General features: G+C 41.8%; 1 protein-coding gene across 18 annotated transcripts in view; it reads right to left on the bottom strand.

The window, feature by feature from the left end:
* Positions 1-24,189, bottom strand: part of ADGRA1 (adhesion G protein-coupled receptor A1) — a 1,152,497-nt gene that overhangs the window by 381,969 nt on the left and 746,339 nt on the right. The window contains exon 1 of one of the 18 annotated variants that reach the window (XM_056529287.1): positions 21,250-21,287. The exons of 16 other annotated variants lie outside the window; for them this stretch is intronic. In XM_056529287.1, coding sequence (XP_056385262.1) covers positions 21,250-21,264 — 15 coding nt within the window. In that variant the 5' untranslated portion in view covers positions 21,265-21,287. Of the gene's footprint in view, positions 1-20,522; positions 20,617-21,249; positions 21,288-24,189 lie in introns of those variants that run through there. One more of the 18 variants, XM_056529290.1, reaches the window with a different exon arrangement.

Genomic DNA, 24,189 nt, shown 5'->3' with positions numbered 1-24,189 from the left:
TGTAAGTGAAAAGTTGAGTAGTTGACCAAAGACACCAGTAGTCTGACCCAGGGGTCAAGTGTTGTGAAAAAAAGGAAGGGAACTCACCCAAGATTTCAACTCAAAGGCTGGTCCTGCAGGACTCCTGCTAATGGGAACGGTGTTCCTGCTGTGGAAAAAGTGCAGGCACTCATTTCCCACACGTTCCTGCAGGACTTGAGCCCTGGTCTGACCCAGAAAGTGCTGAACAAACTTACAGTAAATGTATCTGTACTCGAACCTGGCAGCTCAGCTCGTGATTGCTTTAGTCTATATATATTTGCGCTACTTTGCAAATGCTCCGCTTGCATGGAAAAGTCCAGTATGACAGGCTTAGGTCTCCTAGGACTGTATTCTTCTTTTCCAGGCACCCAGAGCACTTTTAATGCAGCACAAAGTTATTCAGACTAAATCAATCGATGGACAAGCATCAGTTTCCGGTGCGGACACATTTACTGTAAGTTGGTTAATCACTTTTGAAAGTATATATATATATATATATAAATATATATATATATAAAGGCTATGATGTCTGACAACTAGTCTTGCATAAAGAGTTCCCATTGCTTTGGTCGGTGGCAGCAAATGTAACTAAAGCGGGATCCCGTTGTTGGAGACTAGCGCTGAAGCTCATGTAACTAAAGCGGGATCCCGTTGTTGGAGACTAGCGCTGAAGCTCATGTAACTAAAGCGGGATCCCGTTGTTGGAGACTAGCGCTGAAGCTCATGTAAGTAAAGCGGGATCCCGTTGTTGGAGACTAGTGCTGAAGCTCATGTAACTAAAATGGGATCCCATTGTTGGAGACTAGCGCTGAAGCTAATGTAACTAAAGCGGGATCTCGTTGTTGGAGACTAGCGCTGAATCTCAGGTGATCAGACGGACTGCCCAATCTCCTATCCCAGAATTGCAATTCAAGTCTATGAAGTCTATGCAGTCTATCTGATCACATTAGTTTTGGCCCTAGTCCCGGGAAAGGGGATAGCATTTTTAGTTTCACCCATATCCTGCCATTTTACTCGTTGTAGTTTTGAAACAGCTGGAAGCAGACTGGTTGGGTAACACTGCTCTATTCAATAAAAAAAAATGTAAATATTATATTTAAGCCTTTTATTGGTGGTATACACCATGAGACATACAGTAGGTTATGATGCTTACTTCCAGAAGGAAGACTTGGGGAAGTGCCATTGATGTAACTATCTAGATATGGAATATTTCATAATCTGAACTGCAGCCTTCTGGCTAGTGTGGCTCTGTAGTTCTCGGCTCCTCTTTTCTAGCTCCTTAAAGATCAGTGACTGGAGCATCCCAAGGTATTAATTAAAGAGATACCTGTGATGGATGCCATACATTGACATCCTTCTCCCATTAGACAATATAGTATTCATTTAAAGGGGTAGTCCAGTGGAAAACAATCTTTCTTAAATCAACTGGTGCCAGAAAGTTAAACAGATTTGTAAATTACTTCTATTAAAAAATCTTCTGAAGTTGAGGTTGTTCTTTTCTGTCTAAATCCTCTCTGATAACCCCTTTATCGGGAAACACCCAGTTTTGAAGAGGTTTGCTATGGGGATTTGCTTCTAAACTGGATGTTTCCCGAGACAGGTGTCATCAGAGAGAATTTAGACAGAAAAGAACAACCTTAACTTCAGAAGCTCATAAGTACTGAAAGGATTAATATTTTTTAATAGAAGTAATTTACAAATCTGTTTAACTTTCTGGAGCCAGTTGATATATATATATATATATATATATATATATATATATATATATATATATATATATAAAAGTTTTTTTCCTGGATAACCCCTTTAATCCTTCCAGTACTTATCAGATGCTGTAAACTACAGAGAAAGCTCTTTTCTTTTTGAACTTCCTATCTGTCTGACCACAAGTGCTCTCTGTTGACACCTCTGTCCATGTCAGCAACTGTACAGAGCAGGAGAAAATCCCTATAGCAAACCTATCCTGCTCTGGACAGTTCCTGACATGGACAGAGGTATCAGCAGAGAGCACTGTGGTAGGACAGAAAAGAACTCCAGAAAGAAAAGAACTTCCTTGGAGCCTTCAGCAGCTGATAAGGATTAAGATTTTTAATAGAAGTAATTTACAAATCTGTTTAACTTTCTGGCACCAGTTCATTTGAAAAAAAATTTTTGGTGTACCCCTTCAACAGATACATTTTTGCAGGATCCAGTTGCATAGGCCACAGTTGCCTTTTTTTTCACATATACTAAGCTTTACCACCAAATGAGGCCATCCATTCCTCTAGAAGATGTGAGCATTTTCACAGCAGTTTTGGATGTCTGGCCCGAAGAGAGAATATATGTGTTAAGGCTGTTTACAGCCTGTATTTATGAAATTAGCTGGCCCCTTACAAGACTGAGGCATGCGGGTTAGTGAGCACGTTCGGACGTGACGTTGTCTCACCCTTCTCCCTCCCTTTTTAAAATTTTCTTCAATAATCTTATTAAGAGTATGCCCTCTTAAAGGGGTACTCCGCTGCCCCAGCAGAACATTTTGTTCCAAATGCTTGGAGCGGGCGGTGGGGTTGTGACATCATGGACACGCCCCCTCGTGATGTCACAAAAGGTCCCGCCTTTGAATAGGGGTTAATATGTCTAGGGGCAGAGTACCCTTTAAGGCAGTGCTTCTTAACCTGGGTTCGTTCGAACCCCAGGGGTTCGGTGAGTCAGTCTCACGGGTTCAGCGGAGGTCAAGACACACACATGACTCCAGGTCCGTCGCAACAGGACAGGCAAACCAAGCAATTGCTTGAGGCCCCGAGCTGACCCGGGGCCCGTGCAGAGCCGGTGTTTGCCCGTCCTGTAGCGACAGGGCAATTCCCCCCATCACTATTAACTCCCTGCGGCCCCGCGTTGAATTAAAAATGCAGGGTCCGCCGGGAGATAGCGCACGCCGGGACGTCACTGATGTCCTGTGCGTGCGCCCATAGAAACGAAGGAACCGAGGACCAGAGGATCGAGAAGGAGGAAGAAGCGCGCTGGACAGCTTGGTAAGTGACCAGCGGCACGTCCTCTTCGGTTCTCTGACCACCCCTCCCGGGACCTACTGCTATAGCAGGTGCGGTGGTGGGCAGTATATGGCTGGAGGCTGTATATCTGTGGGGGAACACTGCCTACATAATGTGGGGGAACACTGCCTGCCTAATGTGGGGGAACACTGCCTGCCTAATGTGGGGGAACACTGCCTGCCTAATGTGCGGGAACACTGCCTGCCTAATGTGCGGGAACACTGCCTGCCTAATGTGGGGGGAACACTGCCTGCGCTTAATGTGTGGGGGAACACTGCCTGTGCCTAATGTGTTGGGGAACACTGCCTGCGCCTAATGTGTGAGGGAACACTGCCTGTGCCTAATGTGTTGGGGAACACTGCCTGCGCCTAATGTGTGGGGGAACACTGCCTGCGCCTAATGTGTCTTAATGGTTTTGTTCATTTTCTGCACCTATGTATAAATATATACTTAAATATATACCTCCTATGTTATGAATTTGAAAAAATCATATTTTAGTTTTCCAATTTTGAGTGGTTCGGTGAATGCGCATATGCAACTGGTGGGGTTCAGTACCTCCAACAAGGTGAAGAACCACTGCTTTAAGGTTCTCCCATGATGGCGGCCCTGGCACACCTCCAGGTGCAGGTTAGGTTAGGTAGGGTAACGTTCCCTCTTTAAATATATATATATATATATATATGTATATATATATATATATAGATAGTGAAACGGGGTCAGTACTTTCCTCAGGGAGAGGACACCACTTCTGGTGTAAGACGGAGATTCAAGTAGGCCATATAGCACTCCGCGGGCTCCTGGGTACAAAAATATGCAAATTAGCTCACCACACCACCTTCACAGGTAGTGTGTCCTGCAAACAGCTCAGGCTCCAGTTAAGAAGTCTCAGAACTGATTGGGATTTATGCCAAGCCAGAACTCTCTCCAGAAGGAAAGAGAACCCATTTGCAGACAGCTGTTTTGGGGTGTTTGCCCCTCGTCAGTACAGAGCAGGATTATTTGCCTTGGCTGAGGTGAGAGGCCTGTGACTAGTGACTATATATATTCATTCATATAATATATATTACACAAAGTTGAATATAGTATATTATATTAAACATTTCATAAATACTCTTTGCTGAAAAAAGGGAGTAACAAAATCCTCCTTTTGCATTCTCTTTGTCCACAAATGACAAAAACCATACACCACAGTATAATTTCCTATCAACAAACTCCACTTGATGGTTTAATTAAGTATCCAACAAGACTTTAATTGGACCATTAAGTTATTAACTGTTGACTCCCTGCTCCCTTCATGGCCGAGAATTTCTCTCTCCAAGGGCAGCAAGCACACTCGGCTCAGTAGGTCAGCAAGCAAATTAAACTACACCTACTGTAATTGTTTAGTTTTCCATGAAAATAGCCACGGAAGGAGTCACTGGAGTCAAAGGAAGAAGACAAAAATGAAAAGTCATTTAGAAGGCAAATTAAATAAGTGGGTTCAACAAGAAAGTCACACAGTAAGAAAGTCTCAGCCAGGGGTATGACGATCAAGCAAGGCTGGCGTAGGATACACGATGTTGAAAAGTATTTACATTATTATCTGCAAAAAGCTAAGCTTTAATTGTAGCGAACATGATAATTCATAAGCAATTAAATTCAGGCACTTATTTTGATATCCCTATCCCTTGTCTAGTGTCATGTATACAGAGCCTGTATGATGGTACAAACGGTCCCCAGGACTTCATACTATATTGACAATGTATCACTAAAAAGTGGAGAATACATAGAAAATATGGTATGTGATATTCACAGAATGATACCGTATGACCTATAAGACATCTATGAGTGTCATATTGGTGCTGCCTGCAAATTGGTAACAAGCTATGATGTAGCAATTTGCATCGGCCCTTAAAGGGGTACTCCGCTGCTCAGCGTTCGGAACAAACTGTACCGAAAGCTTGAACCGGTGTCAGGAGCTTGTAATGTCATAGCCCCGCCCCCTTATGACGTTTCTCCCCGCCCCCTCAATGCAAGTCTATATACTTGAGGCGGTGGGGCTATGATATCACGAGCTCCCAGTGCTCGTTTGTTCCAAACTCTGAGCAGCGGAGTACCCCTTTAAAACATACCTGTCATATCACAGAAAAAAATTATGCTTATATGTGTTACTCACTAGGTCATGCAGAAGCTTTACATGTGTTTATTATGTGTCCAGCTTCTGTATTTGGCTCACAAATCCCTCCGTTCTGCTGCTCACTCATTCTGACATCCACTGCTCATGAAGGGTGTCTGAGGCAAGCACTGAGCCCGCCCTCACTCACCATGCATTCACTTTCTCTCTGAGTCTGCTGTTCTGGGTCTCTTCATCCAATCACTGCAGGCTGCTCTGTAACCCCCTTCTCTCTTTTTTCCATGGTGCAGTCTGATAGGACAGGAGTGAGCACAGAGGAGTGCCAGTCCCGCCCTCACTTCCTGGACTTTGGCCCAGCTTGGGACAGAGGTGATGCTGCAGCCAGGGAGGATTATGTTCTTGATGGTATGGGGACCTCTAGTGGCATTTTTATTAAGCCAGGGTTTTGATAAAAAGAAACTAAACATTTTTTTATGAAATATATTAGAAAGGTTAATGTTTTGCCAAAATGTACAACATATAAAAAGTTTTCGATTCTGACAGTGCCCATTTAAAAAAGCTATAGTACTATAGAAGGACCACCCAAATTTCAGAGGCCACAGGGTAACACCGATCTGTTTCTTCCGTTGTCATTAGTATAATAACAATGTAATTTACTGGGTTTTACACAGACAAAATAAGTGGACTTTATCTAGTTCTCTTTAACTGAGCTGGGGACAATTCGCCATTTAAAATAGAAAAAAGATGGAAAAATAAATCATAGCCCTTGCAACACTATCCTACTTGCTCCCTTAACTCTAACAATCAGTAAACTCCTCTACTTCTGTTCTAAACTAACAACCTGACTGCCATGGCCCTCTCTCAATGGAGGATATAGTGAAAATGATACAAGGCAGATGACTACTATCACTCTAAATACTTAACAATTGCAAAGTATTAAGTCTTAGGTTAATACTGTTTCTCCTTGGGGAGACTTCCAGATGGTGTAGGGAGTTTTAAAAGCCAAGAAATTATCCTTGGGAAAATAGTATGCAAATTAGCTCTTCCCTAGTAGGAAAAAAAAAAGTTCATTGAAACATGATTAGGGAATTTATTCCAAATACCTGAATTTATTACAAAAGAGACACCCATGTGTAGACAAAGACCAGCATCGTACTGTACAGAGATGCTATCAGCAAGACCCGTCAATGCATACACATTAGTAAAACAGCATTATCTCATTGGCTCTGCTTAGTGGTATTAGTTGTACTTTAGTTTCTGAAGTAAACAATCTGTAAGATGGCCACCCACCACCTACTGTGTGCCATTTATAGTAATGGAGACTTCTTATGGAGTGGAGATGCTTTGGATCGCCCTCTGGTATTAAGGCCTAGGTGCAACTACCTACCGCATTGGCTTTAGTTGCCCGCAATGCACTCAACTGCCTACTGATTGACCAAATAATCTGTTTGACCAATAATTCAACCAATTGTATGTGTCCTACATGCGAGTGTCAGCATCTATCTTATTGTAAGTTGACTATGAATTCAGATTCAAAAACATGTACATATTAGCAAAACCTTAACCTTTCTAATATACTTTATATTTCGAAAATGCTATTTCCTTTTTTATAGAAATAAAGAACACCGCAGCACTCCGAAGTTTGATAGCAAAATCTTGAAAGAATTTATTCCATCATAGGTGCAAAGGCAACGTTTCGGCTGCAGGCATGCCTGCAGCCGAAATGTTGTCTTTGCACCTATGATGGAATAAATTCTTTCAAGATTTTGCTATCAAACTTCGGAGTGCTGCAGTGTTCTTTATTTCTACCTGAAGTCTGGAGATCTGCAACCAAGGTCCCCCACTGAACTGCACCCTCCACAGGCTTATTTCGTTTTTTGGTGTGCTGCTTTTTCTTGCTTTTTTATTTCCTTTTTATAGAAATCATGGCTTAAAAAACACCCCATACAATCCAGAGCACAATCCTGTCTGGTTGCAGCATCTTCTTTGTCCCAGCTGAAGCAAAGGCATGGATAAAGTCTAGTAACTGAGAGTGGGACTAGCACTCCTCTGTGCTCACTCCTGTCCTATCAGACTTCAGCAGGGAGGAGAGGGTTACAGAACAGCCTGCAGTGATTGGATGAAGACACCCAGCACTCAGGGAGGGAGATGAGTCAGGTAGAGTAAGGACACACCCCTGCCCAAAACACTAAATGACAAAGCAAGTGAGCAACAAATAGAAGGTATTTGGCAGAGAAATATAGGTGCTAGACACATGAAAATGATATGTACATGATCAGGATTCTGAGTAACATATAACTTTTTTGTGGGACAGGTACGCTTTAAGGTTCTGTTGATAAAACATCACAATCTTCAGGTTAACAGCTTTCTTATAGGCAGGCTTTTATTTTCCCGTTGTCACTAAATCTTCTGTAAAGCCAGCATTGCTCATGCCACACAGCAAGAAAAACAATAAATCATATAGTGGAGGATGTGTCATGATATGAAGAGGGTAGTAGAATAAATTTCTGGAGAATTTGAATGAATGTTCTTCTTATTCATTACATATACACCATGAGGACATTTTACAACTAGTGAAGTAAAGAGGAACTGTAGTAGGAACTGCATTTGATGGTTAAAGGGGTACTCCGGTGGAAAACTTATTATTTTTTTTAAATCAACTGGTGCCAGAAAGTTAAACAGATATGTAAATGACTTCTATTAAAAAAATCTTAATCCTTCCAGTACTTATTAGCTGCTGAATACTACAGAGGAAATTATTTTCTTTTTGGAACACAGAGCTCTCTGCTGACATCACAAGCACAGTGCTCTCTGCTGACATATCTGTCCATTTTAGGAACTGTCCAGAGTAGGAGAATATCCCCATAACAAACATATGCTGCTCTGTTCCTAAAATGGACAGAGATATCAGCAGAGAGCACTGTGCTTGTGATTCAGCAGAGAGCTCTGTGTTCCAAAAAGAAAAGAATTTCCTCTGTAGTATAAGTACTAATAAGTACTGGTAGGATTAAGATTTACAAATCTGTTTTAACTTTCTGCCACCAGTTGATTTAAAAAGAAAAAAAGTTTTCCACCGGAGTACCACTTTAAAGGGGTACTCCAGTGCTTAGACATCTTATCCCCTATCCAAAGGATAGGGGATAAGATACCTGATCGCGGGAGTCCCGCTGCTGGGGACCCCCGTGATCTTGCTCGCGGCACCCCGTATGTAATGAGTCCCCGGAGTGTGTTCGCTCTGGGTCTGATTACCGGCGACCACAGGGCCGACGGCGTGTGACGTCACGCCTCCGCCCCCATGTGACGTCACGCTCCGCCCCTCAATGCAAGCCTACGTTAGGGGGCGTGATAGCTGTCACACCCCCTCCCGTAGGCTTGCATTGAGGGGCGGAGCGTAACATCACACGGGGGCGTCACGTCACACGCTGATCGCCCTGTGGTTGACGGTAATCAGTCCCAGAGCGAACACGCTCCAGGGACAGATAACAAACGGGGTGCCGCGTGCAAGATCACGGGGGTCCCCAGCGACTGGACTCCCGCGATCAGGCATCTTATCCCCTATCCTTTGGAGTTGTTGATGACAGTAGAATAGAAATTGTAACTCCCTGCTCCCGCCGGTAATTCAGGAAGCAAGATCCTGAGAGGGATAGCGGGAAAGTAGGATTGTTAAATAGAGGAGTTAGGGGACCATCAGGAGGGAAAAGCGCAAGTTTGTGAAGGTACCACTTACGAGTGTGACGTATGTAATTTACAAATTTGTTGTAAATTTTTAAATTTGGCTTCAAAAGCAGTATAAAAAACATAAACACCTTAAGCCTCGTTCACATGGCACAATTCCTGAGCAGAATACAGTGGAAAAATTCCGCTCACTAATTCTGTGGTGGAAACATCTGATGTGGAAACTTCAATTTTGGCCTCCGCAGAATGAATTGACGTTATTTTTTTTTCTGCGGAATCCACTGGGAAATGCATTGCCATCTATGTAGCCTGCACATTTAAGAGCATTCCTGGTGCTAACTGACTGATGGAAATGTATGTGGGATTAACATAGTTTAAGAGTGTATGCCTATTGATGAGTCTATGCCTATTGATGAGTCTATGCCTATTGATGAGTCTATGCCTATTGATGAGTCTATGCCTATTGATGAGTCTATGCCTATTGATGAGTCTATGCCTATTGATGCTCTTTGAAAGAGCAGAGAGTGCAAACACAGATCAGGGAAGGGTATCACCAGAGGATCTCACCCCATTCATGATGTTTCTCTAGATATTTGTTGTGTTGTACGTAGTATGATTTTTTTTTACAACTTATAAAAACTTTACACTAAGATATATAAAACTATAACTGGAGGACTAGTGTTATCTATAGAGAAGATAACACTTAGAACCCCTTTTACTTTTGTCTACAAGACACTCAATAATATTTAAGGTATTTCTTCTGAAATATCAACTACAAGGATAAAGGTAATAAAATAAGCTGTTGTATCACAATGCTTAGTGTCGAGCCATCATGGGAGATCAAGAATGAGGCAACCCATGCTACGAATGAGCAGATATGAATTTGCACTGACTCCAGATAGAAAGCTGCCATTAGTCATATGTTAGCCCATACTCAAGGTCACCTCCCAAGGGAGCGTGTTGTTGGAGAACTACATCATTTATTGGAAATTTCATATGTGAACTATTAGGGTGACCAATACATTCTGTGATGTTTTAACCAAATTCTAGTATATTTAAAGGAGGGAATAATCATGACTTATATGAATGAATAAAAAAAGAAAGGCAATATGCACTTGCGTGGGAGATGTAAACGGGCATCTGCTGTTCTCAGACTTCTGTGATTGTGTGACTAGATTTGACTACCTATCTGCCTGCTGAAATAGACCTGAGATTGACATCCTGGCTTGACCCTTGCTTGTTCTCACTCTCTTACGAGTTCTTATTTTATATTACGCTCCCCTTTAGGTTTTGGCTCTTTGGCTTTTCTCAGCTTTTTCTATTGTCTGCTGATCTGGCTGATTAGCAGGTGAAGGGACCATTTGGGGCCACTTTTTTGGGCAATTCATCCAAATAATTGTGGGACAAGCTTAGGTCTGCGGTGCTTCCTACCTGGCGGGACACTTTCCTCATTGGTGAAAGGGGTAGTATTACAACAAAAAAATAAATAATAATTTGTCCCAGGATGGTTTAAAAAAATACAAATAAAAAAAATGTACATTCCCTGGTCCTGGCAGTCCCCAGCCCAACTGCTCACAACTTCCAGTTTTTAACTTTGATACACAGGAAATGTCTGATCAGCTAGCCACTGGCCGGTCACAAACAATTCAAAAAGCCGTCCATTTTCTACCACGGCATGCCTCTATCACTGCACGTGCACACTGAGCTGAAAGACATCTCGGGCATGCTGTAGTAGAATATAGACAGTGCATACACAGAGACCCTGTGTGTCAATCACACAGCGGGATAAACACTGATGTAGCCAAAGAGAGGCCTCTCTTACTGTTCCTGACTGCAAATGTGGTTTCCCACTACAGGTACATAGTCCTGTGCTACCTGTAGGCCCTGTCAGGTAGAGTCCCTCAGTGACCTGGGGGCTCCCCTGCAGGACTCCCTGTGTTATCTTGCTGACTTATTAAATGTGGTGTATGTTACCTTAAGACCATAGATAGGATTCTAATGTATAGATAGTATATAGGACCTTTGGAGGACTCCAGGACCTGTGTGAGTAAGCCTGATCACGTGTTATGTTGTAATGTCAAATGATTTGTTACAACATGTACTCCCAGAGAGCACCAGCTTTAACCTATGACCCACAGCTTGACCAATGGGCTATAGTCGAGCCCCCTCACTACATAAGGGGCAGCCATCTTTAATTCTTTCTCTTTGAGTTATGTGCTCATAGCTGCAACATCAAAGTCTTTGCTGAAGCAGCTACCAGGGAATCTCAGGACAGTGTTCAGCATCTGGAGGCCACAAAGCTACAACTCTCCAGTAAGTCTAGAAGTCTATGTCTGCTGTCACTGCATCTAGTCAAGTCCTGCACATAGTCAAGTCCAGTCTATTAACAGTCAAGTCTAAATTACAAGTCCAAGTCAAGTTTATAACAAGTATTGGTCCAGCAAGCTGCGAGGTCGTCTGGGTACTGGTCACATCTCTGGGACAATCTGGCCATAGCTGTGAAGATAATTACACCTGTCTTCTATTCAGTAAAGCCTCCATTTACCTGCAACTGGTTGTGGACTCTTTATTCACTACTAGCCCGTGGGATAGCGGAGAATCCGGGTGTGTGGTGTTCCGGAACCTGAAAACCACACTGGCGTAATGAACACATAGGGGTTAATACCATCCGACCCCCTGGGTTAATAACATCTGATCCCACCACTCACTGCAACACCCGTGGTCCCGCCACTACTCACTATAGTGGTGCACCACACAAACAAAATTGATTTCTAAGCACATAGAGCCTCCAATGAAGCAGTAAGGTTTGGCTGCATTACACAATAATAATAAAAAGCTTGTACATACTGGGGGAGATTTATCAAAACCTGTGCAGAGGAAAATATTACCAGTTGCCCCTAGCAACCAATCAGATTGCTTCTTTCATTTTCAAAAGGGCCTCTGGAAAATGAAAGTTGTGATTTGATTGGTTGATAGGGGCAACTGGTCACCTTTTCCTCTACACAGGTTTTGATAAATCTCCCCCACTGTGCTTACTTATAGGGGGGTTTTGTTAGTGACAGATGTGCTTTGAGCTGTAAATGACAATGTCCTATTCACAAGGCAGATCCATATGCACAGAGCCTGTGAGGTGGCACAAACCACCATACTATGACATACTACCCACAGAAGTAGAACATGCCATTCTTATTAGGCCTATGGTGAGAGGGGCCTACTGCTTGAACCCACAATCAAATCCTTAACCAACTGTTCTAGCTATTTCCTGCAGCCACTACTAGGGGGAGCTCAATGGTTGCTATATAAATTTCCATGCACTGAGTATCCCCAGGTGGTTTTATGGAAAATTAATGTACTTTTCTAATAATTGTTAACCCGCGCTTATTTTTTTTGAATGCTGCTGCTGTTTCATCTTGTTTTCTTAATGTCCTTTGGTTTCCTCTTAGGTTCACCTTTGGTCTCGTATGTACTTGTTTTCAATATAAACAGAATGCTCATAAACTATTCCACTCATATTATAGCCAGGATACCTTCAAACTAGAAGCTTTGTAAGACTATGTTCACACTGCTGTTGAAGACTCCATTGGTAGTTTTGTTTGATTTACAGTAATGGCAAGAATAGTGTATTATGCAGCGTTAATGATGGAAACCGTGATGGAACCGCAACAAACTTCAATATAAGATGGCAGACTGTCAGGCACTGTTAGGACCTGTCGTATGGTGGACCCGTTAGTGTGGCTGCTTGTACTGTGAATGGAAGTAATGACATATATGTGAACAGAGCCTAAGACTTTAATAGGATAAGATAACTATAGAATCAGGATTTTCTCTACATATAACATATCTGGAATAGGTTGCGAGAAGAAGCCAGAGCTGGGAAGTGAACTAATGTAAATGTTGTTTTCTTTGATAGTCCCGGTAATGTTCGGTGTAGTGAATTGGAGTGACAGCTTGGGACATCCGTGTTGTACATTTAGTTTCTGCAATGTGACATGTAGAATGTAAGATACTTGCAGGAATACGGCGTCATTGTTGTTTTAACATTACTCACCAAGTGGAATTAAAAAACGCACTTCAGTTTCCATGACAACCAGCTGTCTCCCATACAGCATCAGTTTAAATTTGTGCAGACCATTTCTAACAAAGATTTAGGCCATCACATTCACTCTTAGCCCCAGATAAAAAAAACTGATTTTCTTTTTTTTCCCACCATATACTATTACAAAGCTGAAATGTTTAAGCAAGCGATTCACACTCATTGAGCGGGTACATGCCTTTGCCTAGACAGTCTGACGCTGCTATCATTTCTTGTCAGAAATACAATATGTAATATGCAATCCCATCTAGAAGATTGAGCGCTGGTGTCAATCTGATTAACTTGAAAGGTGCGATCCATACTGATACAGTGAACCCAGCTGATGTATGGGTGGACGAAGCATAAGGTATAGCTTGTAGCTTGCGCTGGCAATACTTGGCGCATTCTGCTGCCACTTTATTTAGCATTCCCCTCCCTACGGTGTTCATAGTTGCAAACAATTTAAAAACATATGACTGCCTGGTAATGCCCCCTAAAATGGCCTGGAATGGCCCTGAATGCCCCTTTTTGGGCAAAGTTTATTAATGCCATCTCTTTTGCAGCCTGATTCCCAGGATTGTCCCAGCATGACTTTTGGAACTTATGGTAGTACCATCCATATGATGAACAAATTCCATATGGTGCCTAATTATCATCAATATACAGTCTAGATATACTTATCTAGCTGACAATGCTTTATAGTGCTGTCACACCATACACTGTAAAAATAATATAATGCCTATGTAGAAGTACTGCTTAATGCTTACCTACCAGTCAGATGTCGCAAAAAAAAAAAAAAATATATATATATATATATATATATATATAATTCCAATGGCGCAGCACTCCAGTAAAAAAAGGTGCATTTATTCACACATATCTCAATATAGCGCAACGTTTCAGCTCCTATGGAGCCATTATCAAGAATTGATAATGGCTCCATAGGAGCTGAAACGTTGCGCTGTATTGAGATATGTGTGAATAAATGCACCTTTTTTTACTGGAGTGCTGCGCCATTGGAATTTTTTATCTACAAGAGACCCTGATCAGGTTAGGACGCTGGCACCCATTTTTTGTTGGAACCGAGCTGTGCTGCAACTATTTCTTATTATATATATATATATATATATATATATATATATATATATTACTCAGTACCTAACCCTGACCATGTACATGTAATTTTTATGCATCTATCACCTATATGTATTATAAAAATACCACTTTTCATTAGTTCTTAGTGTTAAATCCTCTGTGGGGAATGGGGTGTCCCTCCCGTGTGGTGGTGGGAGGTGATTGGTGTGTCTGCTCATGCAGCCTTGTCCATGAGTCATCTCTTGTCCGTTACTCATGGACAGGCCTGATGCTGCTGCAGGACAGGTTAGTGTCCAAGTAGGTATGGGGAACCCTAATGGTGGGATTTTCAGGAGCCAAACAACCATATTACAAAAGGTCTTTCATTTTCATCAGTAATAACATAAAAAAAAGTTTTGGGATTTGACAGTGCCCATGTAAAGGGGTTGTCCTAGGAAGCAAAATTGGTGGTGAAGTTGGTAAAATCAGATGTAGCATATATTTCTATGTAGAGGAGAACAAATGTGCTGTTTAGGTAAAATGCCCTATAATCTCTGTACTGTTCTTCCCCATGGATCTGACCATTTCCTGGTTTCCTCTCTGAACTGTGATCCTGATTTTGCCATGTAAGAGAGCACATACGTTCCCACAATCCCCCTTGTTTGCATTACACAGTAGAGACTAATGAGCAATATGTAGTTAAACTGAGCATGTGTGACCATCTTAGTGGATGTCCTAAGAGGGTAGACTAGAAACCAAGGGAAACAGGGCAAAACAGAGAAGGCACAAGGGGGACATTTAAATCTCAAATGCTACATTTTCAGTAATGTGTGTACTTAGACCGATCTTTGTGGTAAACCCCTTTGGTATCAAGCCGATCAATGTTAATGAAAATGATCAAGAATAGCGTTTATGTGCAAGAAAACCAGAACATCATCGGGATGCAACTCAGCTTAAAGGGATGCTCCGGGGAAGTTAATAAAAATAAAAATGACCCACAGCCACCACAATATCTGTTCTGTGTCCCCTGTAATTATCCAAGTGATTTTTGCCAGCTCCTGTGGCCCCTGTTGTCTCCTAATTATTCTTTTTTCATGCTTGCAGCCCAGACTTCAACTCCCAGCAGTCAGTGCAGCTCTGTGTAATGGCTGCCAGCCAATTGCTTTTACTATCTGTGTGCATGCTGTGTTGTTGTAAACACACTGTACATGTCTTTTCTTTTAAACTATCCTTCCCTTCAGCAATAAATCATGACATTCTCTGAATGGTAGCAGTCAGTGATCAGATCTACAGCAGGAAAAGAGCAGTGTTATGTGCTGAGGAGGCTGGGCTGCCGGCAAGATCCTCACGAAGGGGGAGGTGTGGCTGTGAAGCCAGAAATCACGTGGTGTTTGTCCTCCAGGAACGTGGGGGCTAGGTCTCATTGAGGGGTTTGCACAAAGACAAGGAGGATCCGAGAATGACATCTTTCTCTCACTCCCTGCATGTGAGTGACAGCTGAAAGAGGGAAACTCCTCTATACAGCTAATGAGTGATATTTAGACAAATAAATAGGTTGGTGAGAGAGAAAGGATGGGTTATGGGTTCAGTTCCCCGGAGTACCCCTTTAATGAAAGAATATGTAATCTCATAACAGCCATAAACAAAACACGGTGCATGTAGACAGACATCACATATACAGGGGACATACATAGCAATGTCAACAGCAAAGTAATCACTATAAAGTCATACAATATCTAATTTCTGGACATTGGGGGGAGGACATCCAAGAAGTACATTATAGGAGCACAGGATATTCTATCAAAATTATTCACTACATCATATCTCATTGTGTTCAACTTCTCCGACAACATGTTGGCATTAACTTGAGCGATAGAATAAATGTAGGGAAGGTAGCTTCCACTGGGTTGCCACATGTATACAGGCAGCCATCATAACATATTGGGAGGGTCTGAAAAGTCTTTTAGGCATCATGCAACAGAAAAAATGGGCCAGAATTACCATGGGAGACCCGTGAAGCCCTCCAACAGAGAATTAACTTGCTGAGAAATACCATTAAACAGTGCTCAGCTTCTCAGCTTGCAGTGCTGTTTGTATAACTCCTATAGAAGTGAATGAGGAAAGTAAGACATATACAAGGGCACCTACTCAATGATGCGGGTGGCAGACTCCACAGGTGAAGGGGTAGTGTAGGAGGATCTTCATTCTTGATGGGTACTAAAATTAGGACTCATACTGATCAGACCTTCCTGACATAACCAGTGCTTATAGTCTCATATGGAAATACTATTAACATTTTTGTGGCCATTGATGTGTATTGGCCACTGATGTGTATATATTTCTATCATTATAGCATTATAGTCATGTGTCCCATTATATGACACTGTGGACCTTGAGCCCATTGTAGCACAAAAGCAAGCATTGTATTCTTTTTCACTGCTGGCTATATCAGATGTTTAAAATGTAGATTAAATATGGATACAGTACATATACAACAATTATAATTTGATAACAGAAAAAAAAGCCTTGTTAGCAATCTTTTCTGTTCTTTAAAATGGAGCTGTAAGAACAAGCCATCAGATATAAAAACGTATAAAAATAGAATGAAGAATAGAATAAAAAAAAGTTACATATATAAATAAAACCATTACAAACATAAAAACAGACACTTAAGCTGCTTAAATAGAAAGGGCTATTGTATTATGCTTGCTTGATTTGTCGTATAGAAAGCATAATTTGCCATAAAATGCTTGATGCATATTCATAAACAATTACATAAATGGCTCGAATTCAAGAGTTTCTTTGGCTCGAATTCAAGTGTCTGTTGATGTACACCTCTAACTAATCTCAGGCCCATACACCCTGTTTTTGATACCCATTGACCCTTTTGGATTGCACTACAGCACACTCCTTATTCATTTTTAGCATCACTGTTCACTTTGTGGTAAAATGTTTTAAAAAGTATATTAAAAAATCAAAACAGTTATATAACAACATTGGGGGAAAGTCATTCTACCATAATATATAATATATGGTAGACAATTGGGCACATTAAATCTGTGGTCTGAATAAGGGGATAGCCTTCTCAAAAAGATTGTCTTTTGGAGAAGTTTCACCATATGGAATTAATTTTTTTTATTGTTTGCAAATTTCATGTAATTTTTATTTTGAGAAAATTTTTTATTTAAGACATTGTGGCCCACATTTATCATTGTCTTAAGACTGTTTTTTGTGTCTAAAAAAGGGGCAAAAAAGGAGAAAGCAGGGTTTTTTGCACTTTTTTGCCCCTTTTTGTTTACACATTTCTGCTGATTTTGAGTTGCAATCCACTGATTTTGGCAATACACGTCATATGGAAGGGTTTTATCAACTGCGCCTTTTTGTGAAAAGGAGCAAAAAAGGCGCAATCCACTGAAAAGTCTCTAAAACTACAAACTAGCCCAGACTTAGTGTAGCTTTTTGGTGTATGTAAAGAGTGAAATTTCAGAAAATGTGACCTGCACAAAATGTATCAAATGCTCTTTGACAATTTAATTAATTTGGTGTTCCTGCACATTATCAGTACACAAAAAAAAAAGGTGTAAAAAAATGCTTCACTTACACCTACAATGATAAATGTGGGCCTGTATTACTAAAATATGCATCATTAGCTATTAGCTGTTAAGTCTCCTTTAAATGTCCGGTTTGAATAGCCAATCTTATTACCTTGCCTTGTCTACAAATTTCAAGTAATTCTACAGAAAAAAAAAAGAATTCTGAATAAAATATTCATTAAAAGAGCGGAAGGTATGTTTTCAAGTTCTCTGCATGTTCCTGGAAAATCTTTCAGTAATGACTTAAATTCCAGGCACGTCTTATTTGTAGGTATAAAATGTTGTCACACATCGAGCTGAATTGATTAAGGCCACTTGCTGAAATGCGTTTCGAGAAGACACAAACCTTATCTGAATTTACCTGCTTCAGCATTTTAAAGAAACAGATCATTTGGAGAGAGCATTGACATTGCAAATGCGTAAATCCCATAAACCTGACTTCCTGACAACCTATTCTTTGTTAGAAGGTTCCCTTTTTGATAAACTGCTAGGGCTCCCCTGTGATCAGCATCAATTTGTAAAACAGGCCCTGCAGCAAAAACTCATACTAGAGGTAAAAATTCCTTCCCGGCTCCAATATGGCAATCAGAATAGATCCCTGGATCAACGTTCTGTCCCTATAATTCTAATATACAGAACCAGCAATGTTCTCACTCTCCAAAAATGCATCCAGATTCCTTTTAAATTCTTTTACAGAGTTCCCCATGACCACCTCCTCCGGGAGAGAATTCCACAGTCTCACTGCTCTCACAGTAAAGAACCCCCGTCTGTGCTGGTGTAGAAACCTTCTTTCCTCTAGACGTAGAGGATGCCCCCTTGTTATAGATACAGTCCTGGGTATAAATTGATCATGGGAGAGATCTCTGCATGGCCCCCTGATATATTTATACATAGTTATTAGGGCTCCCCTAAGCCTTCTTTTTTCTAAACTAAATAACCCTAATTCTGATAATCTTTCTGGATACTGTAGTCCTCCCATTCCCCGTATTACCCTGGTTGACCGTCTTTGAACCCTCTCCAGCACAACTATGGGGGGAATTTATCACAGGATTTATGTGGGTTTTTTTTTCACGTAACTTTGTCACAGTGTCTTTTTGCGCCAAAGTCATTTTTACAACTTTCTCAAAATCACACAGTCCTGTGTGCGATTTTAACTTTAGTCAGTAATTCATAATTTCGATCACAATAATCGATCTTTGGCGCAATTTTGCACCATTAGTTTTTTTTTGGGGGCGCAATTCACCGCCAAGAAATTTTGCACATGGAAAACACACTTAGCAATGTCAGACAATGTAAAGGCGTCAAAATACATAAAAAATTTTTTTTTTGTGAAAGCAGCGACGCCTCCGGGGCTGCTCAATACTATCCTGCGACATAGTTGTCTCTGAGGAACCTTCACCCTCCGTTGAGCCAGCATTGGACATGGCCACACAGGTTCAGCAAAGTTAAGCACTAAAGTAACCAAAAAAAAAAAAACTACTCAAGTTGAAAATAAAATCCATTTCACATTGGTGGCTATAAACCCTACAAAAGAAAATAACTCATGTCGCTTGCTGATATAATGCAGGAGGGACTCCGGAATGGCTGCTCTACAGGGTAAAATACGCTGTCCTCTGTGGTGGTAAGTTCTGTGTAAAAGATGCTGTGAACAGCTGATTTCAACATTTGAGCCAAAATTACTAACAACTTGCACCAAATGATAAATTTGGTGCATATCCATAAAAACCAAAGTGAAAAAAAAGGGTAAAAAGAAACTGTCAACAGGCAAAATTGATAAACACCCCCCTATATCTTTCTTGTACACTGGTGCCCAGTACTGTACACAGTATTCTATATGTGGTCTGACTCGTGATTTATACAGTGGTAGAATTATTTCCTTGTCGTGGTCATCTATGCCCGTATTGATGCACCCCATGATTTTATTTGCCTTGGCAGCAGCTGCCCGACACTGGTCACTACAGCTAAATTTACTGTTAACTAAGACTCCTAAGTCCTTTTCCACGTCAGTCGTCCCAAGTGTGCTCCCATTTAATTAATAATCTCAGCCCGGATTTTTCCTCCCCATGTGCGTTGCCTTACATTTATCAGTGTTGAACCTCATTTGCCACTTCCCAGCCCAAACCTCCAACCTATCCAGATCTATTTGTAACAGTGCCCTGTCCTCTATTGTGTTTACCGCTTTACAGAGTTTAGTATCATCAGCAAAGATTGCTACTAATAGAAAAGTCATAAAAATAAAAAATAATGTAATAACTATAGCCAGGTGTAATGTCTAAAGCAATGGACATTGGTATTAATAGTACAGAAAGAGGGATGGGACCTCTGTATATGTCATATGTTCAGAGAAGACATGTCACAATCAAGTGGAATGGGTTATATGTCTGAATTGGGAGGTAATATTCTGGAGTTGGTGAATCTATTCATAAAGGCCTTCCAAGGACTCCATACTGTGTAAAAACATTTTGTTTGGCCTCGTCCTATCGCCCATATTTCTTCCAATACGTAAGTTTGTTTTATTGCCTCTATTTGTTCATCTATTGTTGGAGAAATATGTGTTTTCCAGTGTTTCGTCCGGAATAATTTGGCTATAACTAGTATTTTGCATATCAATGCTCTCTGGTGAGTTGGGAATATATCTATGTGTATAAAGAGGAAAGACAGTTCAGGGGTCAAAGATAAAGGTAATCTCAGGACTTGTTTCAGTAGATCTCCCACCGCTATCCAATATTTTGTGATAACCGGGCAGGACCATAATACATGTAGTAATGTACCCTTCTGATTGCAATTACACCACAAATCAAGAGGGGAAAATGCGGTGAAGGCGATTAGGAGTAAAATACCATCTAAGACAGGTCTTTGGTGCTGCTTCCACATGAGAAATGCTTAGTAAGGCTGAATTTATATTTTTATATATAAAAGAAAGGCAACAGGAGTCCGGCACTCACCGTGTAAAATCTAGTAATTCGGCTTCCATGTCGGGCTGCCTCTCCGGCACGGCAAACAAGGTGGTGTGGGGCGCTCAGAGGCGACTGCCCCGGGTTTCACGCATAGGTATGCATGAAACCACCGGCAGTCATCTCTGAGCGCCCCACGCCACCTTGTTTGCTGTGCCGGAGAAGCAGCCGAGATGGTAGCCGAACTACCAGATTTTACATGGTGGGTGCAGGACGCCTGTTGCCTTTGTTTTATATACGTTACTAATTGCTACTTCTATTGTCCTAGCACCGCCGGCTTCTGATCCTAGCTGGTTACCTGCCCGTTTGCTACATTATCCATCTCGAGGAGCTGCATTTATAAGGTACCGATGCCACTAGCTTTTTCTTTGTGTTTTTTTTAACATTTTTATATGTTTTGGACCATGAGCTACCTATGTAACACACATACATTTCTGGTCCTACAAAGCAATAGATACACTTTGTATGTGTCTGCTTTAATGGAATAGTTTTGAACAATGGAGAATCATGTGTTATCTTATGAATGTCTACTTCATAGTCAGGGCCGGCTCTGCCTATAGGCGAAGTAAGCAACCGCCTAGAGCAGCCCCTGGAGGGGGGCACCACTGTGCCTGTTGCAGCAAACACAATCAGTTAGCTTTTTAACCACCCAGCATAGCCCTGATAGCACCACCACCCCCATGTTGTACAGTGCTCAACCGACAATACACATACCCACCCCAGGCCTCATCATGCTGGAGGAGCACTGCAAGTGAAAGCAGCGATCGTCTATGACAGAGCCCCCGTCCCACAACACTGCGCTGAGTGAGCTCCACTGTACACCCCCCTCCCGCTCCTCATTAGCTTGAGAAGCGCTGACAGATTCACTGTACCGTCCACTTCAAGACCTTTCAACCCCCCCCCCCCCCGGCCCCACACCACATAACCATATCTTTTCTGCTTACTTTATCCTACTGGTGGAGCGCTGCTCCCTCCCCCGAGGTCTCTGCCTCAGCCACTACGCTCCACATGTCTTCAGTGAAACCAGGGTGAAAAGTTCAGTCACAAGTATCGGAGGGAAGAGACGCTGACCTGGTGAGACTCCTGTCATGTGTGATCTGTATGCTGAGCTGTGTATCTAATCCCCCAGTGTGTGATACTGTGTGCTGAGCCCCTGTACCTAATTCCCCCATGTGTAATTTGTCTGATGAGTTATGCATCTAATCTCCCATGTGTGATACTTTTTGCTGTGCCCCTGTATCTAATCCCCATGTGTTATCTGTCTGTTGAACTGTGTATCTAATCCCCCAAGAGTGATACTGCTTACTGAGCCCCTGTATCTAATCTCCTATGTGTGATCTGTCTGCGGAGCTGTGTATCTAATCTTCTCATGTGTGATACTGTTTGCTGAGCCTCTGTATCTAATCCCCCATGTGTGATATGTCTGATGAGCTGTGTATCTAATCCCCCATGTGTGATCTGTCTGCAGGACTGTTTATCTAATCCCCCTATGTGTGATACTGTTTGCTGAGCCCCTTTATCTAATCCCCTCGTGAGTGATAAGTGTGCAAAGCTGTGTATCTAATTCCCCCATGTGTGATCTGTCTGCTGAGCATCTAATCCCTCTAGAGTTTGTTACAGTGTGTCAACCCAGTAGTAAGGAGATAACATGGGGAGGAGGTTTGTTATAGTGTGTCACCCCAGTTGTAAGGAGATTACATGAGGAGGAGGTTTGTTACAGTGTGTCACCCAGTAGTAAGGAGATTACATGAGGAGGAGTTTTGTTACAGTGTGTCACCCCAGTAGTAAGGAGATTACATGACGAGGGGGTTTGTTACAGTGTGTCACCCCAGTAGTAAGGAGATAACATGAGGAGGAGGTTTGTTACAGTGTGTCACCCCAGTAGTAAGGAGATTACATGAGGAGGAGGTTTGTTATAGTGTGTCACCCAGTAGAAAGGAGATTACATGAGGAGGAGTTTTTTTTTTTTTTTTTTTTACAGTGTGTCACCCCAGTAGTAATGTGATTACACGAGGAGGAGGTATGTTACAGTGTGTCACCCCAGTAGTAAGGTGATTACATGAGGAGGAGGTATGTTACAGTGTGTAACCCCAGTAGTAAGGAGATTACTGTATATAAGTAGGAGGTTTGTTACAGTGTGTCACCTCAGTAGTAAGGAGATTACATGAGTAGGAAGTTTGTTACAGTGTGTCACCCCAGAAGTAAGGTGATTAAATGAGGAGGAGGTTTTTACAGTGTGTCACCCCAGTAGTAAGGAGATTACATAAGGAGGAGGTTTGTTACAGTGTGTCACCCCAGTAGTAAAGAGATTACATTAGGAGGAGGTTTGTTACAGTGTGTCACCCCAGAAGTAAAGTGATTAAATGAGGATGAGGTTTGTTACAGTGTGTCACCCCAGTAGTAAGGAGATTACATAAGGATGAGGTTTGTTACAGTGTGTAACCCCAGTAGTAAGGAGATTAAATGAGGAGGAGGTTTGTTACAGTGTGTCACCCCAGTAGTAAGGAGATTACATGAGGAGGTTTATTACAGTGTGTGAACCCCTTAGTAAGGTGAGGCATGTAAAAGGGCGGGGCCAATGGGCGGGGTCAAGGGGGCGGCAAAATTATCTTTCGCCTAGGGTGGCAAAAATCCTTACACCAGCCCTGTTTATAGTTATACAGTGTATAAAGTGTCTTGTGGCTTATATTTGCATATACATACTCATGCGTTACATTAAAATGTGTACTAGGGACCCAAAACAAATATTTACAATGTTCTTATTAGATGTTAAGAGAGCTCACACTAAACATACTCTAAACTTTCTCATTGGTTACAGCTTAGGTGGTGGGGATGAGGAGATATTGAAGAAGTTCATTGGTGTTTTTTTTCCCAGGGAGCATTGCCTAAAAATATGTCCTGTACACCACTGTATCTCCTCAATGAGAATCAGTACTCTCCTTTCCCGAGCTGCATCTAAAGTATCCCTCTGGCATACCTGTTTTATAGAACCCTGAAATCGCTTCTTGGTCTTTTGACCAAGTGTCGTATCTGATCTGATTAAGAATGAATTGAAATATGGAGAGGTACGTGTGTTCTGGGGCACGGCCACAAACCACCTCAATGGCTGCCCTGAAGGGACCCTGATTTGGCTATTAGGTTTGGGTAGAGTAGGAGCCAAGGTATGCTGTGCCTTTGGCAGTGATAACCTTGTGGTGCCATTTGATATGTATGACCCTTCTGGGTAACTCTTCTGGTGTTGTGTGTAGTCATTAGTTTCCTCCCCTCGCAGCAACCTGGGTTATTTTTTTGAAGGATGAAAACCAGTTTGGCTCTTCAGTTGACACTTGGGGAGGCCCAGGTCAATGCTAGTAGCATGTTGGTTCCCCATTAACTTCAGAAAAGGGGGAGGGGGCATTGAACCAGGACCCTTGCAGGTGCCTTATGACCCATAGGAAAGAAGATGGTTTTTAAAGCCTCTCTCCTTTTGGAGAAGAGCTTGTGATAGACCACTCCGCGTGCCCTGTTTTGTGTGACATGATTGCACTTTTTTTTGCACTTGGGTGAAAGATGCACTGCTTCGGCCTCTAAAAAAAAACTAAAAACCTGAAATAGCTGTCTACAGATGGGTGACAGCTGAGATAGTCTTCATCCATCTGAAGGAAAGTTAGCCTGCATC

This window comes from Hyla sarda, chromosome 7 (genome assembly GCF_029499605.1).
Source record: "Hyla sarda isolate aHylSar1 chromosome 7, aHylSar1.hap1, whole genome shotgun sequence".
In the NCBI taxonomy this organism is placed as follows: domain Eukaryota; kingdom Metazoa; phylum Chordata; class Amphibia; order Anura; family Hylidae; genus Hyla; species Hyla sarda.
Note: the sequence above shows the minus strand (reverse complement) of the source record. Positions and strands in the feature narration are given on the sequence as shown.